This window comes from Lynx rufus, unplaced genomic scaffold (genome assembly GCF_022079265.1).
Source record: "Lynx rufus isolate CCGP_SWC_20201006 ecotype Redwood Valley unplaced genomic scaffold, mLynRuf1.p SCAF_13, whole genome shotgun sequence".
NCBI lineage: Eukaryota > Metazoa > Chordata > Mammalia > Carnivora > Felidae > Lynx > Lynx rufus.
Genome location: NW_025814827.1, coordinates 43,364,971 through 43,381,766, shown reverse-complemented (window position 1 = coordinate 43,381,766; position 16,796 = coordinate 43,364,971). Strand labels below are relative to the sequence as shown.

At 52.5% G+C, this 16,796-nt stretch overlaps 2 protein-coding genes across 5 annotated transcripts; one reads left to right on the top strand and one right to left on the bottom strand.

The window, feature by feature from the left end:
• Positions 1–451: 451 nt before the first annotated feature.
• Positions 452–2,432, bottom strand: TPPP2 (tubulin polymerization promoting protein family member 2). Its single transcript, XM_047074593.1, has 3 exons — positions 2,227–2,432; positions 1,840–1,993; positions 452–640 (listed from the first exon to the last, which is right to left on the bottom strand). The coding sequence occupies exons 1-3, from the start codon at positions 2,397–2,399 to the stop codon at positions 452–454; spliced, it is 516 nt and encodes a 171-aa protein (XP_046930549.1). The 5' UTR covers positions 2,400–2,432.
• Positions 2,433–5,172: 2,740 nt separating this feature from the next.
• On the top strand, positions 5,173–15,537 carry NDRG2 (NDRG family member 2). 4 transcript variants are annotated; one of them, XM_047075396.1, is made up of 17 exons: positions 5,173–5,191; positions 8,036–8,102; positions 8,798–8,878; positions 9,213–9,254; positions 9,664–9,769; positions 9,984–10,104; positions 10,286–10,348; positions 11,299–11,359; positions 11,571–11,657; positions 11,860–11,916; positions 12,091–12,194; positions 12,873–12,917; positions 13,201–13,252; positions 13,508–13,555; positions 13,795–13,830; positions 14,223–14,274; positions 14,551–15,537. In XM_047075396.1, exons 3-17 carry the CDS (start codon positions 8,804–8,806, stop codon positions 14,715–14,717), a joined length of 1,116 nt encoding a protein of 371 aa, XP_046931352.1. In that variant the 5' UTR covers positions 5,173–5,191; positions 8,036–8,102; positions 8,798–8,803; the 3' UTR covers positions 14,718–15,537. The 4 variants fall into 4 exon arrangements, with proteins under 4 accessions (XP_046931352.1, XP_046931351.1, XP_046931353.1 ...); XM_047075395.1 differs by lacking the exon at positions 5,173–5,191 and adding an exon at positions 7,006–7,080; XM_047075397.1 differs by lacking the exons at positions 5,173–5,191; positions 9,213–9,254 and adding an exon at positions 7,006–7,080.
• Positions 15,538–16,796: the final 1,259 nt, after the last annotated feature.

Sequence of the window (16,796 nt, the reverse complement as noted above, 5' to 3'; positions counted from 1 at the left end):
TGGAGGGACAGGGAGGGGTCTAACAAGTGGTGTCTGGGTCATACTAGGTCCAATCGGGAATTGCCACTTCCCTTTGGGAGATAAGAAGGGTGGATACCAGAAATGTATGAGTGCAAGGAGCAAATGCTTTTGCCTCCACATCTGGTTTATCTCTTATCCCCAAATATATTCCTCAGCTCTGTTCTTAAGACGCAGTTGTAGAGGGGAATGCTAACCTAGGGCTGGGAGGCATGAGGTTAACTAGAGAAAGGGTGCAGAACTCAAAACCCTGACTCCTGGGGTCTTCTCTTCTCTCTCTGTGCACCAGTGGGTCTATCTATCCCTCTCTCTGAAGGAAAGACAGAGCTCATTGGCTGATGCACACACAGATGTTTATTGTTCCCTACGCTCCTCCGTGGTGTGTAAGATGCTGGGTCGAGGACTAACTGACCCTAGTTGTTGAGGCTACTTCTCATTTGCTGCTCTTCTTATCATAGGTGCCAGCACCCTTGTAGCCACTCACATAGCCTGACTTGTCGGTCATCTCTTCCCGTCCTGCGATGCCTTTGCCTTTGCCACTCTCGTCAAAGCGCTCCTTGTGGGTGCCGGTGTACTTGCTGGTGTCCGTCAGCCGGCTCACTCCACCCACTGTTGTTGCCTTCTGCAAGCCAGAGGATGATGGGTCTGATCCTTCTCTCTTCCCCTTTGCTGTCACACCCCTTCTCTAAAGATGGACTTTGGTTCTGCTAGGACCCAGTGCTCTATTCTTTTTTTTTTTTTTTTTAATGTTTATTTATTTTTGAGACAGAGCATGAATGGAGGAGGGGCAGAGAGAGAGGGAGACACAGAATCAGAAGCAGGCTCCAGGCTCTGAGCCATCAGCCCAGAGCCTGACGCGGGGCTCGAACTCACGAACCGTGAGATCATGACCTGAGCTGAAGTCGGACGCTCAACCGACTGAGCCACCCAGGCGCCCCCCCAGTGCTCTATTCTACTGTTGGCATGGGGCTGCTTTCTTTAGGGCCCAGATGCAGCCATGGGTAGGAACGTGGCAAGAGCCATCCACTCACGAGGGTGGAGGAGTCTGGTGTCTGGGAATGAATGGGGTGTGTGTGGAGTTTTCTGCTTCCAGAGGAGCTATTTTGACCAGGCGGCAGCCAGAGGACTTCAACCCCAGACCCAACATGCAAGGTCCCTCCAAGTGGGAGGGCCCTATTTGAAACCTAGAATAGAAGGGGCTTTAAATAGAGAGGGGACAGGGGGCACCTGGGTGGCTCAGTCCATATAGCATCTTATTTTGGCTCAGGTCATGATCTCACGGTTTGTGAGTTAGAGCCCTGCATTGGACTCTGTGCTGAGAGCTCAGAGCCTGGAGCCTGCTTTGGATTCTGTATCTCCCTCTCTCTGTGCCCCTCCCCTATCATACTCTCTCTCTCTCTCTTTCAAAATTAAATAAACATAAACAGAGAGGGAACAAATAGAGAACAGACGGTGGGTGGGAGGCAGGAGGGCAGATATTACATCTTATACAAGAGTGGGAGGAGGAGTGGGGATCAGATACCAAGTCCTTTGCACTCAGTGTTCCCCCAGAGCCCACTGGACACTTGGAAACAAGGCTTAACTTTATTATTAAAATAGATGTGGACCCTTCTCTCAGCCACAGTCTCTTCATCCCTGAAATTACTAGATGATCTCTAAAGTCTGTTCCAATCCCAACAGTGCCCCAGAGACTTTCTGCCTTGTCTCCCTACAGTATTACTAACGACAGAGGTTAGGGACCCTGGAAGGGGGAAGGGAGATAGGAGCAGCAGGGATTTAGAGAAGTAGAGTCAAGGGTTAGGGATGAAGAATGTCACTCACAGTAACACCAGTGGTAGCTGGATCCTTGCCTTCCATGAGTTTATAAATGTTCTCCAGAGCTTCATCTGGCTTCTTGTCTTTGAATCGTTTCTGGCCCAGCTCCTTCATTGCTTCCTGGAACTGCTGAAATGTGATGGTTCGGGCATTCTTGGCTCTGGTCAGTCAGACAGAAATCCAGGAACTCTGGAACATGAATTCATAACCTTCCAAGGCCCAACCCTTCCCTGACTGAGATTTGGTCTCTTGACACTGAGGGTCCTGGGACAGGGAACAGCACAGGACCAGGTACCCAGCAGGTGCTCAGTAGACCCATTATTGTGTCCTCCCACATGAACCTTTCTAGGTCCCACTGCCTTGTGTGCCTGGCCCCCATCTCTGGCCCCTTACTTGACTTTGCTGAATACGATGTCCACATCAGTGGAGGTGACTATCTTGCCATCCATGATGCCACAGTCTTTGCATAGCTTGGAGAAGTTCTTATTGTTCATTTCAGTGCCACTGCTTGATGATTCTCCAAAGACAGCAAACCGCTGGAACGTTTTCCCTGCTTCTGATGCCATGATCAACTGGAGGTGGGGGAGGGCCGCAGGGAGGAAGACTTGGGGGTGAGGGAGGAGGGGAAGGGACGACTGAGGAGTAATGAGGATGGGTGTTAGTCAACAAAATAAGAATCAGCAACAGGAACAAAGTCCCTCCTCCCTGTTCTTCTCTTTCCTTTCCCCCCATCGCTTCCATCCCCCCTACCGTTCCCAGCACCAGGGATACTAGTATGGATCCTACATACTGAATAATCACCACTACCACCTATGTCTTCACTGCTTTTGTGCACCTGAGAGTAGCCGGATGGTGTCTGCCCCTTCTCAGCCTTTGTTTATAAGTGTGTGCAGATATGTGGGAGCCAGCTGGTTGGGGAGACTATGTAGCAATGGGGAAACAGGGGAGGAGAGGGAAGCTTCTATGACCTCAGCAGTGTTTATGTGACATCAGCTTGAAGGTACAGCCTGAGTCTTGGGAGAGGGGTCCTTCATTTCCCCACTTTGCATTGAGCAAGTTGCCACCCTTCTGATCTTTCCAGCTGATCAAACTTCCCTCATCATTCCCCCCCAGCCTGACCCAGTCCTCTGGGTCCTGGTCAGATTGGTTTATGGTCTGTCCCACAGTGCTGAGAGGAGCCCAGGGAAGGGGTTAATGGAAACAGGTTGGCATCAGTCCAGCAGTGCCCTCCTTTCTAGTCTCAAGTTCAAGTTAGTGACCAACATGGAGAATCCCAGTGGCTTTGACACACCAACCTCAGTAGGAACTTTAATGTTTTTTTAATGTTCATTTTTTTTTTAAATTTTTTTTTTCAACGTTTATTTATTTTTGGGACAGAGAGAGACAGAGCATGAACGGGCAAGGGGCAGAGAGAGAGGGAGACACAGAATCGGAAGCAGGCTCCAGGCTCTGAGCCATCAGCCCAGAGCCTGACGCGGGGCTCGAACTCCCGGACCGCGAGATCGTGACCTGGCTGAAGTCGGACGCTTAACCGACTGCGCCACCCAGGCACCCCATTTAATGTTCATTTTTTGAGAGGTGGGGAGGGGCAGAGAGAGAGAGACACACAGAATCTGATGCAGGCTCCAGAGTCTGAGCTGTCAGCATAGAGCCCGACACGGGACTTGAACTCACAAACTGTGAGATCATGACCTGAGCTGAAGTCAGACCCTTAACTGACTGAGCCACCCAGGCACCCCCACAAAACTATTTTTTATCCATTAATCCTGCTCAAGAATGCTCTAAGGATCTTCAGTGATAAGACAAAAAAAAAAACCAAAAAAAAAAAACCCCAAAAAAACCTGTCAAGGACTTTCACACTTGGCCCATGCTTTTATCAAACATCACCTACCTCTCATCAATATTATTCTTCATCTGGGGGCCATAATGACTTTAGAGGCTAGCTACCTCATGGTTGGAAGAGAATAGCCTTGGAGTGGGATGAATCTGGGTGGGGATTTGAGTCCTAGATTTGTCATTTACAGCACTGGTTGGTTGGCCTTGGGCAAATCACTAAAGCTTCTGTTTCAGAAATGTCTGAGCTGTGGTTCCTCACCTGTACTGTGTAACAATAAAACTTACCTTATAGTATTGTGGGATGATATATGGGAAGTACCTTGCACCTACTAGCTACTATTCAATTCTTCCGAGTAACTTGTGTATTTCTTCTCCCAAGCTTTCCCTCTTGCTCTTTTCTTCCTGGATAGAACGTTCCTTTCTCCCACTCAAATACCCTGTGGTTGTACTCCTCATGGGTGGTACACTCTAGGAAACAACAACAACAACAAAAACCCTTTTCCTCTGAATTATAGCAAAATAATGGTTCTTAGTCTGTGGGCTGCAGTCTCCTGGGGAGAGGATTTCTGATTTATTGCAAGGGACCCTGGGATTTATATGTACAGAAAATATTGTCAACTGAATAAATAGCACGCTTTGCACATGTAGATATTACTACATACATAGGTATTAGAAATATCAGAATTCCGTACAAACGGTGGAGCCTGACTGGCTTGGTCTGTGCAGCACGCATGTGACTCTTGATGTTGGGGTTGTAAGTTCTTTGTAGTTTGAGCCCCACATTCGGTGTAGAGGGTACTTAAAAATAAAATCTTAAAAAAACAACCTTATTTAAAAGTATTGTTGAATTCATGGTTTGTCTCAGTCAAGGGATACTAAAACCATCAAGTGGGAATGGAAATCTCTCATCTCCCACTTGAGAAGAATGGGAAACACTTGGCACAAGATTTTTTGTCTAAACAATTAATCTTCTATAGACATCATTTTTCTTAACTTTCTGTCTTTATTCCTTCTCCCACCTACTTCATCATATGCTTCTAGAACGGATATGACCACCCTTCACACTTCTTTGAATTGCATCTATACAGTGGCTGGCACACAGCAGGCTCGCAAAACTGTTGCTTAACTGAAGGTACAGTTTGAAGCTGCTTCTGGCCCAAAAGAAGGGAGTTAGAGATTACCCTGGTTGGGCGACTTATGGCTGGGCTGGGACCTACCCTGACAAAGGGAACCCTACCTTAGGGCAGAACCAGCCTCATTTCTGCCTGCAGGAGCTGAGACCCCTAGGCCTCGGAAGCAAACAGATCCCAGTGGAAATTTCCCACCTCCTGCCCGCCCCACGCCCCTGCGTAGGCCCCTTATCAGGTTCCCCCTGAGTCATCCTGACCCAGAGACGAATTTAGATGCTGGAACCTCCAGGTCCTTCCCTCCCCCACTCCAAGTAAGACTACTTTATACACATCAGAGAACACTGCAGGCGGAAGCTCTAGGCATTCTTTCTTCCCCAGCTCCTGGGGGGCTGGTAAGACCTCTCTCCTGCCCTACACAGCTCTGTCTATGATCCTAAGGCCAGCAAGCTTTTCCTTGTCCAGGAGAGTGTTAAACTGGCGTCCAGAGGGGAGAGGGGACTAGGCAAGCTGCCAGGGTGCCCAGCCTCTGGGCCAGTTTCTGAGGGAAACAGTTATGAAGAGAGTGGGGGGAGGGAAATGAGGAAAACTTCGATGTTCCAAATTGGGAGAAGGTTCGGGGGTCCTTTAGATATGAGGTTGTTGAGACCCGGTGTTTGATCCTGACCAGTTCTCCTACTCTGGGTCACCTCCTCCCTCTTGGCCCCTCCTTCTTTCCAATAGACCCTGCCAAGTGGGGATGAAAGGGGCATTGATGTTCCTTGGATGGGAGGGGGTTGTGGGTGGTGAGGGGGGTGGGGGGGTGGTTCCCAGGCAGGAGGGGGGAGGGCAATTTGGGGGTCTTGGGGGGGGCAGCTTGTGCTGGTGTTGCGGTTGGCAGCTCCAGTTCCATTGGCCATTGTTCCCAACTGGCCTGCCGCCCAGCCCCCGAAATGGTAACTCAGGAACCAGGCTGAAGGAAGATGGGGTGGGAACCCTGGTGGGGTGGGGGTGGGGGTGCTGGAAGGGTGCAGGTGGGGAGGAATTCAATCTGGTTTCCTTTTGTCTAAGACAACTTAGGAACCCCTCGGCCACCCAACTATCCCATTCCAGGTGGCCTTCCTCTAGGGGCACAGGAAGGGTGCATCTAGGGTGGGGGTCGGATAGGGCTAGTGAGCAGTCTAAGACCGCAAACCCACCCCAGGCTCCGAAAGCGACACGCAGCAGTCTCTGAGAAAACACCGCCTGGGCACTGAGATACAGCCGGGCCGAGCCTGTCTCACCCTCCTCCTCTGGGCCGGACTAGGAGGGGTTACCGCCGAAGCCACAGGGTCTCTTGGGTTCCAGCCCGGGACACAGCGTCCTCCCCAAGCCCCTACTCCACCCCCGCAGAGTTAACTCCGCCCCCACGCCTGTTTACCCTAGAGTCAGAGCCCCTGGGGGTCCCTGGCCCCTCCTCCGTCCCCCCTTGGGGCCTTGACCCGGGAGTCCCCGTTGGCCATCCTCGCCCCCCCCTCCTGCGATCTCCCTCTATTTATAGCGGCCCCCCGCATTCCCCGCCCCCCCCTCCCCGCCTTGTTTTCCAACTTCTCAGCAGCCGAGAGCTGGCGTCGGGACGCAGCACAGAGAGGAGGTACCAGGACCCTGGGCACCCCGAAGTTGAAACTCCTGCGCCCTCGACGACCCCCACCCCCACCCGTCGGTGCTAGCACACCTGCCCCTCCCAGCGGGCGAGACCCTCGCCTCCTCCGCGGCGATCCCCGCCCACCTCCTCCTTCCTTAACCTAGCTCTGTGTTTACGGGCAAGCGGAGTCGAAATCTTGGGGTGTCAGCACCCTGGGTTCGTCTCCCCCCTACCCGTCCTCATACTGGGTCTGGGGGCGAAGGAAGGAACCACAGTGCGATAGGCAGATCCAGGTCACGGGTGGGGGCGGTGTGGAGGGCAGGCGTGGAGGGCAGGCGTGAGGATCCCCTGCAGGACTAAGGGATCCCCGCACACTCCACAACCGCTCGGTTGCGGGGGGATGTCGTGGGGAGCGCGAGCAGAACGCGGAAGCACCCAGCAGTTTGCTTCCCTTAGGGTACCCCTCGGGTCCCTAGCCCAGCTCCTCCCTGAGCGGCAGACAGCCTGGGGCGGGATAAAGGGGGGGGGGCGTGTTTACTGGGGGTCTGGGGCGGATCTGCAGGGAGCTGTCGGCCCGTGGGCGGGCTGGGGCGGGCCGGGGGCGGGTCTGTGGGGAGCCCGAGCCGGGCGGGCCGGAGAGTCAAAGGCAAGTGAAGGTGGAAGCGGCCGCGGCGGCAGCAGGTAGGGGGAGGGGCGGGCGAGGGGCCGCAGGGCCTGGATGGCGCCAGTCGGGCCGGTGGGCGGTTTGATCCCTATCCCTCGGAGCCGACAGCTCGGGGGAAGGGGCCCGCAAGGAGGGGGCGCTGCGCTGCGGCGCACAAAGGCGGAGGCTCCGCGAGCGGCAGGGCGTGTTTGGGGCGTGCGCGAGGTTGTGTCCAGGGTCCCGGGCGCTCCGCGCCGGCCGCGCTAGGGTGTCGGTCCCCACGCGGGCGAGCAGCGTAGGGGCGGACGGGTGCAGGTCCGGGTCAGTCCCATCCTTCCTACCCATCCCTTCCCAGCTGGCGCTTGGCCCTTGCGGGTCGTCGGGGCGGGAGGGGCGGGGGGGGGTGCTGGGAGGAGACTGTGGGGCCGCCCTCCCTTCCCTTCTCCGCTCGGGGCACCCACACCGAGACTGGGTGGAGGAGAGACTCGAAGGCACGAGGCTTTTTAAATTTCGTTTTTAAACGTTTAAATGCGAAACAGTCATGCTCAGCTACCCTCATCTCACTTGAGAGCTGTCAAAAATCTTGAGGATCCCCTAGTCCCCACTTGTAGTTTGCAAATAGGAAATTGAAGCCAAGAGAAGTAACTGAGTGGGCCAAGGTCACACCCTCAGCGACAGAGCCGGGACTAGAATCCAGAGGTTCCGACACAAGCCACGCTCTTTCCTCCACATCAGCACTTCCTTCTCTCCTCCCCCAGCCTGGGCTGATACCTGCTCTCCGTGTTGCCCCGCAGGCCCCTCCAGCCTGTATTGATTCTAGCTGAAGCCTAGAGAAGACATGTTCATTGGACTCAGGGGTACAGATTAGGGAGGGTTAGTGACCTGGGGAGGGTGGGTGACCCAGGTAGTTCAGATCTTGGCTGAGGCTTTCTGTCCCTAAAAGACCCAGCGTCTGTCTCCCGTGTCATTCACCTCATTGCCTTGTTTTCTCAGACCCCTGAGCCAGGAGGGGAGAGAACCCTGACCCCTGACCCCACTGCATCCAGCCAATAGGAGCCCAGTAAGTGACCCCACCCCCAGGCTGCACAGGTGTTCTGCTCCTCTCCAGCCCCACTAATGTTGAGTGTATGCTAATTTATTCACAATGGGGAGGGAGGGAGATTCTTGGAAGGAAGGGAAGCACTGGGTCAGTTGGATACAGGTGTCCCTTGTTCTTCTTTTCTTTTTTTCCCTCTCACCCTCTTGGTCTTGGTACTTGGGTCATTTTTAACCCCTTTCCCTTTGAGCTGCTGACCTTGATGTTTAGTTGAAGGTCACAGTTAATTATGAACTCTCACTACTCTGTTCCTTAGTATCATTGGCGTACCCAGTCACTGAGCCATGAGTTTCATCCCTACCTACTCTGGGAGTGTGGGGTGGCCCCTAAATATAGCATGGGAAACCCGAGCAACACTTCTGCCCCACCCTGGTATTTCTATGCATGACAGGAGAGGGGGGTCTGGAGGTGTGGGTGTTGAGGGGTAGCCAGAGGGATGGCCAGTCTGAAGAGAAGTGGTATCCTGAGTCCTCTGCCACTAGCCTGCCTTTCCAGCGGCCTGGACATGGAGCTGGGGGCAAGAAAGGCTTGATGTGTGCTCCCTCTCCTAGGGCCCTCTGCACCCTACACTGTCCTGGGCTGAGAGAGGGAGCCAGGTGTATGAGATGTGCAGGGGTGGAGGCAACCTCCCCAGTTTTGGTGTTTCTTCATCCTACCAGGCCACCATGGCGGAGCTGCAGGAGGTGCAGATCACAGAGGAGAAGCCGCTGTTGCCAGGGCAGACGCCCGAGGTGGCCAAGGTCAATAGAGACCCTCCGACTCCCAGACCCGAAGTCCAGGCCTGCGGGCATCCCCCTCGCCTCCTGCCTTCCCAAATCCATGATCTCTTTCTAACCCACACCCCTGTTTTCTCCACCTGTACCCATGTCTCTCCCCCATACACCACAATGGGAGTCAGGCCTTTGTCCTGTCACTGCACTAACCTTCATCCTCTCCATGTCTCTTTTTGTCATCTCTTTCTGTCTTTCGTCTCGGTTGGTCTCTTTGCCTTTCTTTATCTGTGCCTGTCTCTCCATCTATGACTCTACATGGCTGTGTGTGTCTGTGTGTGTCTGTCCGTGTGTGTCTCTCCAGGAGGCTGAGTTAGCTGCCGGAATCCTCCTGGACCAGGGACAGGTAACAGCTTGGGAGTAGTCTCAGGGTGGGAGGAGGGGTTCTCCTGTGTCCCAGTAGGGAGAGGACTGCTACATGGCTCTTTCTCCCCTCTCTGCTCCCTTTCCTTTCATTCCAGTCCTTTCCCTTTCCCATCTCTCCCTTTCCTTCCTTTTTCCTCCTCCTCAGAGTTCCTTGGTGCTCTCCCAACTTTTAGGATTCTTTTCCACCCTCTGAATCATCTTCCACTGTTTTATTTACCTGAACCAAAGTCTTGCTGATCCTATTTCTAAATCTTTGTTCCTGTCTCCTCACTTTGCCCCTCCCATACCTCAACTCCCCAACTTTTGACTTTGACTTTTGTGGGCGTCCTTCTCTTGCCTCTTTTTCCTCTCAGCCTGACTCCTCCTGATGGTGACCTGTTTTTCTGCAGACTCACTCTGTGGAGACACCTTATGGCTCTGTCACTTTTACTGTCTATGGCACCCCCAAACCCAAACGCCCAGCGATACTCACCTACCATGATGTGGGACTCAATTGTAAGGACCTCACCTTCCCCTCCCACCCCTTTCTGGGAAGAGGCTGGTGGGAAGGGTAAAACCCTAAGGGATGGGGAAGGGTCAGCACCCATGTGGCATGTCAAGGGGAGGTTCTGTCCACTGACTATGGCATAAAAGAAAGAGGGTGGGTTCTGACTTCGGGTTGCTTTTCCCTGGCTGATTCTACCATCGGGGTGATGGGGATTCTCTTTAGATAAATCTTGCTTCCAGTCGCTGTTTCAATTTGGAGATATGCAGGAAATCATTCAGAACTTCGTGCGAGTTCATGTGGATGCCCCTGGAATGGAAGAGGGGGCTCCTGTGTTCCCTTTGGGGTGAGAATTAGCTCCCTCCTTCCTCACTGGGCTGTGAGGCACAGGGGGTGTGGGGAAGAGTGGACTCAGGGGAGGAGGAAACAGTGGAGATTCCGGGAAAGGATGGATAGGATAGGACACCCTGAGGTGCGGGGCAGCGGGGACAGGTTGGTATTTTCCTTAACATTCTTCTTTTCCCCAGATATCAGTACCCATCTCTGGACCAGCTGGCGGATATGATCCCTTGCATCCTGCAGTACTTAAAGTGAGAAGCCTGGGTACCCCTCCAAACCGTAGTTCTCTGTCTGGCATAATGGTGCCCTTAGAACTCCTGTGTCCACCAGGGTTCCTAGATGGGTTGTGGGCTCTGTCCTAGATATATCCTTCCTCCTCCATGCCTCCACCTGACTGTTGAAAGGAAGGGGTAGGTTTGGAAATGGACTTGAATCAGCTGAGTAGCCCTAATGGATAGAGGCAGGAAAGGGAGGGGTTATGTGTGGCCCTGCCTTAGGCTGAGGAGGGGCTTCTCTGATTCAGAAGGTCGGAGGAAGTGGAGGGGTGACATAATCTCAAGGAGCCAGATGGACTTGTCTTTCCCTCCTACTTCCCCTCCTCCACACACACACACCTGGTGATCTGGAGCCCTCACACCCTGAGTGTGAGGGAGAGAGGGAGAAGGAAGGGAAAGCCAGGTGAGCCTCTGTGGTATGTATGCTGAGTGCGGAGGACTCCAGGCTTGGCTTTTCCTGGGCACCCGGGCCATGGGCAGCTCCGGTTTGCCTTGTTGGCTCTGTTTCCCCCATTGTCCCTGTTGTTCACTGAAGTTGTTTTTTTTTTTTTAACATCTTGCTTCAAGTTCCCTTCTTCCCGGTTTCTCACGAGGAACCAGGAACTAAAACAGAACAAGTTGAACTAGCTCTTGAGAATTGAGAATGGACACAGAGCTATGTAGGAAAACAAGCGTCTGGTTGTTTGGGGGATGGGTGTTTCTTTTCAAGACCCTGGCTTCCCAAGAGAGCTGAAGATAGACTTCAGGGACCTACACTGACTACCAGTGTCAATTGTTAGCTCCCTGGCGCCTTCCCTTTTAGCACCCCTCAAGGGAAGATGGTGTTCTGTCCTTTGTGCATGTGGCCTTGGGAGAGAGGGTGAGGAGTTTGAAAAGCCAGAGTTTTGGACACCAGGGCCCATTAGACATGCATTTCTCTTTCACAGTTTTTCCACAATAATTGGAGTTGGTGTTGGAGCTGGGGCCTACATCCTGTCACGATATGCTGTAAGAAATAAAAACAAAAAAACACAAAAGCAACCCAGACAAGGTTTAAGGCCCATGGCAGACTGATTAGGAGAGTGTGGTTTAATAGTATGTGTTTGTGGGGAGGGGGTGGGGGGCAGGCCCCATGGGCCCCTAAGACTGGCTGGAGCTCAGTGGGAAGGGATAAGGCCCTGCCCAGCCTCTGATTCCCCATCCTCCTGCTACTCCTCAGCTTACTCACCCAGATACAGTCGAAGGTCTTGTCCTCATCAACATTGATCCCAATGCCAAGGGCTGGATGGATTGGGCAGCCCACAAGGTTTGGAGGAGCCTGTGTGTTGATGTTTGGGGGGTGGGGTGGGGCTTGCGTGGGTCCAGTTAGGCTCTACTAGCATAACTGCTTGGCCTGTGAATGTCAAGAAAGGGGAGTGGAGCAGGGAAGATGTGTGTGTCATTTTGTAGCCTGGGTTTCTTCTCCTCATGGTATCCTGAGCTTGCTCACCTGCCCTTTTTCCTCATAGCTAACAGGCCTCACCTCTTCCATTCCGGAGATGATCCTTGGACATCTCTTCAGCCAAGTAAGTGGTTGTGGAAGCTGGAGGAAGTAGAGGGGACCTTGGGGTCTTGAATGCTTGGGGTGACTCCCTTAGCTGGGACGGGATCTGGGGAGGGAGGAAAGCTTGGCTCTTCTCATCCAGTAACTGTTGACTTCTCTTCTCAATCCTGATTTTTTTTCCTTTTCATTCCTTCAGGAGGAGTTGTCTGGAAATTCTGAGTTGATACAAAAGTACAGAAATATCATTACACATGCACCCAATCTGGAGAACATTGAACTGTACTGGAATAGCTACAACAAGTGAGTGGGTGGTGTGTGTGCGCACACGTGAAGCAAATGTAGAAGCAGCAGCTGGGGGTTGTGGGGAGGTGCAGAGAAGGAGAGTGAAGTCTGGGATGTACACAGTGTGAGGAGGGCAGGATTTGGTGTGCAGCTGGGGCAGCTGTGGGCCAGACCCCGTGGAATGAATTATATGGAGCCGTCCCCCTTTCTCCTGTTTACTTCCCTTGGATTTTTGGATTCCCAGAAGTGAGATAGATGGTCTCTTGTCCATGTGCCCTTCCTCCCCCTTCACTGACCTCTGGCCAGAGACCTGGGGCACAAATGACCATAGGGATTGTGTTTTGAGGCCTGCCTGCCACCTTGCCCTTTGGTTCCCACTTTTTTTTTTTAACTTTATTTATTTTGAGAGAGGGAGAAAGAGAGCGAGAGCAAGAGAGAATCCCAAGCAGGCTCTGCGCTGTCAGTGCAGAGCCTGACGTGGGGATTGAACTCATAAACTGTGACCTGGGCCAAAGTCAAGAGTCAGATGCTTAACCAACTGAGCAACCCAGATGCCCTTGTTTCTCACTTTTAATTATTAATATTTGACTGTAATTTCTGGGAGGAAGAGAGCTTCCTCAGGGAGGAGATGGCTTCCATCCGGATAGACAGCATTGCCTGCCTAACATTCCTGCTCCTCTTTGAACCCCTCTCTAGCCGCCGAGACCTGAACCTTGAGCGTGGAGGTGCTGTCACCCTCAAGTAAGACGTTAAGAGATAAAGCTTTGCCTCTCTCTCTGGATCTTCCCTAGGTGCTTATATTCTTTAGAAGGAGAGTCTTTTAACAGGGAGTTTTCTCATTACCTCTCACACTGTCCTATGAAGCAAATCTCACTGTCTAGGTCCATCCCCCTTTGAATTGTCTTGGTAGGGTCAGAAGATCGTCTCCTCTTTGGAGTCAAACATTGTCTAACTGCTCTTCTCGGAAAAGGCAGGTGACAGAGCACCAGGGCCTTACCCTCTTCTCCCGACACTATGCCTCTAGGTGCCCTGTGATGCTGGTGGTAGGAGACCAAGCACCCCATGAAGATGCAGTGGTCAGTAGGGAATTTTGGGGTGGGTGAGGGAGGGTTGGAGATCCAGGGTGGTGGTCAGAGGGGTATCTTGCCAAGAGGCCAGCTCTGTTTGGAACAGGGAGAGTGACTGTGGGGCATAAGAGGTTGATTCCTGGTAAGAAGCAAATGGGTACGAGGCTGATGGGAAAGAAACTGGGATCTGGGTCCTTGGGTCCCTTCAAAGGGAGGGGCCACAGGGAGTATGACCTCATTCATTCAGCCTCCTGCTTACTCCAGGTGGAATGTAACTCAAAGCTGGACCCCACCCAGACCTCTTTTCTCAAGGTCAGTAACCCTACTCCATACCCCGCCTGACTCCTGGCCGCCTGTCCAGAGCCATAGATCCTCTCTAGATTCAGCTTCTAGGCCTTCCAGGTCCTGCATGGGAGCAAGTGGGGCGGATAAAGAAAGCAAACCCTGAGGGCCTGGAGTGGGGAGGCTAAGGAAAAGAGAACCTTTCCTATCTCTTGGCATGGCTCCATTTATTTATGTCTTCTGGATGGTTGTCTCTATCTCCTGCACAGATGGCTGACTCTGGAGGCCAGCCCCAGCTGACTCAGGTGAGTACCCCTGCCGTCCATGGGATGGGATATTAGTGACTCTGAACCATACACTTTGTCGCTCATCCATTTGCCACTCATTCCACACCTAACCTGCCATGGCTTGGGGTTCCAGCTTGGCTTCTTTTTCTTTTTTAATGTTTATTTATTTATTTTGAGAGAGAGAGCGAGAGAGTGAGATCGTGAGCAGCAGAGGGGCAGAGAGAGAGGGAGAGAGACAGAATCCCAAGCACTAACAGTGTGGAGCCTGGCGTGGGGCTCGATCTCACGACCCTGGGATTATGACCTGAGCTGAAATCAAGTCAGATGCTCAATTGAGTCACCCAGGCAACCCTCCAACTCAGCTTCTAACCTCACCTCACTGTCCCCCTCTCCTCTTCTTACTTCCACAGCCAGGCAAGCTGACCGAGGCCTTCAAGTACTTCCTGCAAGGCATGGGCTACAGTGAGTATGGGAGTCAGAAGCTATCATGAGAACAGTGATTGCTGCACAGGAGTGGGGAAGGGATGGGCACTGGGGGGGTGGGGTGGGGTGGGAGGGGGTGGGGGGAGGGAACCATTTCAGGCTAGTTCTGGAAGTTACCACCGTCTGCCAAATCATTGACCTCCCGCTCCAGCCCCATTTGTGACTCTCGGCTCACCCAAGCACCCCACTCTTGAGTTGCCAGCCTCTCTGTCTCACCTCCTTTATGCCTATCTTCTCATCCTTCTGTCTCCACAGTGGCCTCATCCTGCATGACTCGCCTGTCACGATCGCGCACAGCCTCCCTGACCAGCGCAGCATCCATTGACGGCAACCGGTCCCGCTCTCGCACCCTGTCCCAGAGCAGCGAGTCTGGAACTCTCCCTTCAGGGCCTCCAGGGCATACCATGGAGGTCTCCTGTTGAGTGACCTTTGTTGCCCTGGTGTAGGACCCAGCCCTCACCTCCCCCAGCACTAACCTGGGAGGTGCATAGGGCACTGGGCCAGAGTAAGGGAAGATGGGCAGATCATGTGGGGAGATGACCTTGATCTTTGATTGCTACCCTAACCTTGACCTCTAACCTGTGATTCCCCTCAGCTCCTGGGAGAGATGTCCCAATATCTCTTAGGGACCCAGACCCCTAAAGTATCCCTCTCCCTCATTGTGGTGTTAAGGTGGTGAGGGCACGTACCCCTCTCCCTAATCTAGGTGTCTGTTGATAAGGGACAAGAGGTTGTTGTAGTTGCCCATGTGCCTCCACCAGACTCTCCCTACTTATCCCATTGCAAGGGTGGGGGACTTGGGGCCAGGACTCCATTCACCAAATCTGATAGGGCTTCTCATGAACCCTTTAGATCTCTGACGGGTATGGACCTAACTGAATGTGTGTCAGGGGAGGCTTGCTGGTGGGTTAATGGTCCTCAGGATGGTATAGAAACACCCAGTGTGTGAAATGGAAGTTGGAATGGGAGGTGGTGGGCAATGAGCAAGTATGAGGGAAGGATCGGAGCTGGGGCAATAGGAAGGGGCCTGGGGCCATTGGCTGCACTAACTTTGGTAGCTGTCTAGACAGTGTGTGTCTAGAGTGGGAGGGGGAGGGAGCTAAGCTGGGGCAGGGCTGCTTGGGGCTTGTCATAGGGGTGGGAAGGGCTATCTTGGGGCTCTGACCACACTGTGTTATGTGTGGAGGGTGCCCTCCTGTGTCCCACAATTTCTGCTGTAACAATAAACTGTAGAGGAACTGAGTGCCATTCTTCCTTGTCTGAGTATGCCCTCATCATGCCCCTGTTCATGACTTCCCCCTGCCCAACCACATTCTCTTCTCAGATATGGCATGGACACTTCACAGAACGTGACTACATGGTCACTGGCCCCTATTCCAATAGGATGGTATTGTCCTTGATATTGATAGTATTTTCAAGTTTTGGGAGAGAGGAGCTATGTAGGTTTTATGGGACTTATTATTAGTTAGTTGATGTCACCAACATCATGATCTGAAGCAGGAAGTACAGAATACTGGCTGAAGTGTCCAAGGACATCTTGTGACCACCTTCCTGCAGGATCCTTCCTAGGGGTCACCTAAATTCTATTTTATTTTATTTTACTTTTAATTTTTAAAACTTTATTTTGAGAGAGAGAGAGAACTTGTGCAGGGAAGGGGCAGAGAGACAGGGAGAGAGAGAATCCCAAGCAGGCTCCACACTGTCAGTGTAGAGCCTGATACAGGGCTCAAACTCACAAACCATGAGGCCATGACCTGAGCCAAAATCAAGAATTGGACGCTTGGCCAACTGAGTCACCCAGGTGCCCCTAGATTCCACTTTAGATGGTTCAATAGAATCAGTAGGCCAGGCCTCACGCAGTTACTACAGGGGTTGGGTTGGTCATAGTTGACCCCAATCTGAAGACTCCTTCAGGAGAGCAAGAACACAAAGGATTTCCTCTCAGGAATCCTACTCCCCCATGAATCCAAGAATTCAGGGAGTTTTAGACTGTGGTTCTCTGAGAAGCTTTTCAACAAGTATGAACAATACTCAGCAAAAGGACTTCAGATATTGTGGCTGTTGCAGGCTGATTCTTGGGCTCTTGGGGCACAAAAAGTAAAAAATGGGAAGGTACTTTACAGTGTTAAGAGTGCTGTGGATGGAATATTACAAGGTCACTTGCCGGAGTACTTTCTAAAGTACTCCACACACAATTATGTGCTTTCCTCAATGAAACTGAGCTGAGGACTAATGCAGCTTGCTGTCTGGTGCTGACACACTGACATGGAAGGGAGGCATGGAGTATGTTACTGACTCTTGAGCATTTCGTCACTCTCTCAGGACTGAGACTGCTATAAATGCGTGAGGCCAGGACTGGAGGGGGCTGGGGTCTCAGGTGACTCGCAGGGTTATAGAGCTAGCTGTTGATGGCAAGTGTGTTGGGTGACTTCATGCCGGGCAGGTAGCAAAGAGTGCTTTAATGCCACCCTAAAGAAATAGCACAATTGGAATCACTGGAC

Coding starts and splice junctions, on each gene's coding strand:
- TPPP2 (XM_047074593.1), bottom strand. CDS start 2,399: ATGGCATCAGAAGCAGGGAAAACGTTCCAGCGGTTTGCTGTCTTTGGA. Junction 1,994..2,226: donor ATCGTATTCAGCAAAGTCAA/GTAAGGGGCCAG, acceptor CTGACTGACCAG/AGCCAAGAATGCCCGAACCA. Junction 641..1,839: donor CAGCTACCACTGGTGTTACT/GTGAGTGACATT, acceptor TCTGGCTTGCAG/AAGGCAACAACAGTGGGTGG.
- NDRG2 (XM_047075396.1), top strand. CDS start 8,804: ATGGCGGAGCTGCAGGAGGTGCAGATCACAGAGGAGAAGCCGCTGTTG. Junction 9,770..9,983: donor CCATGATGTGGGACTCAATT/GTAAGGACCTCA, acceptor GATTCTCTTTAG/ATAAATCTTGCTTCCAGTCG. Junction 13,253..13,507: donor CACCCCATGAAGATGCAGTG/GTCAGTAGGGAA, acceptor TGCTTACTCCAG/GTGGAATGTAACTCAAAGCT.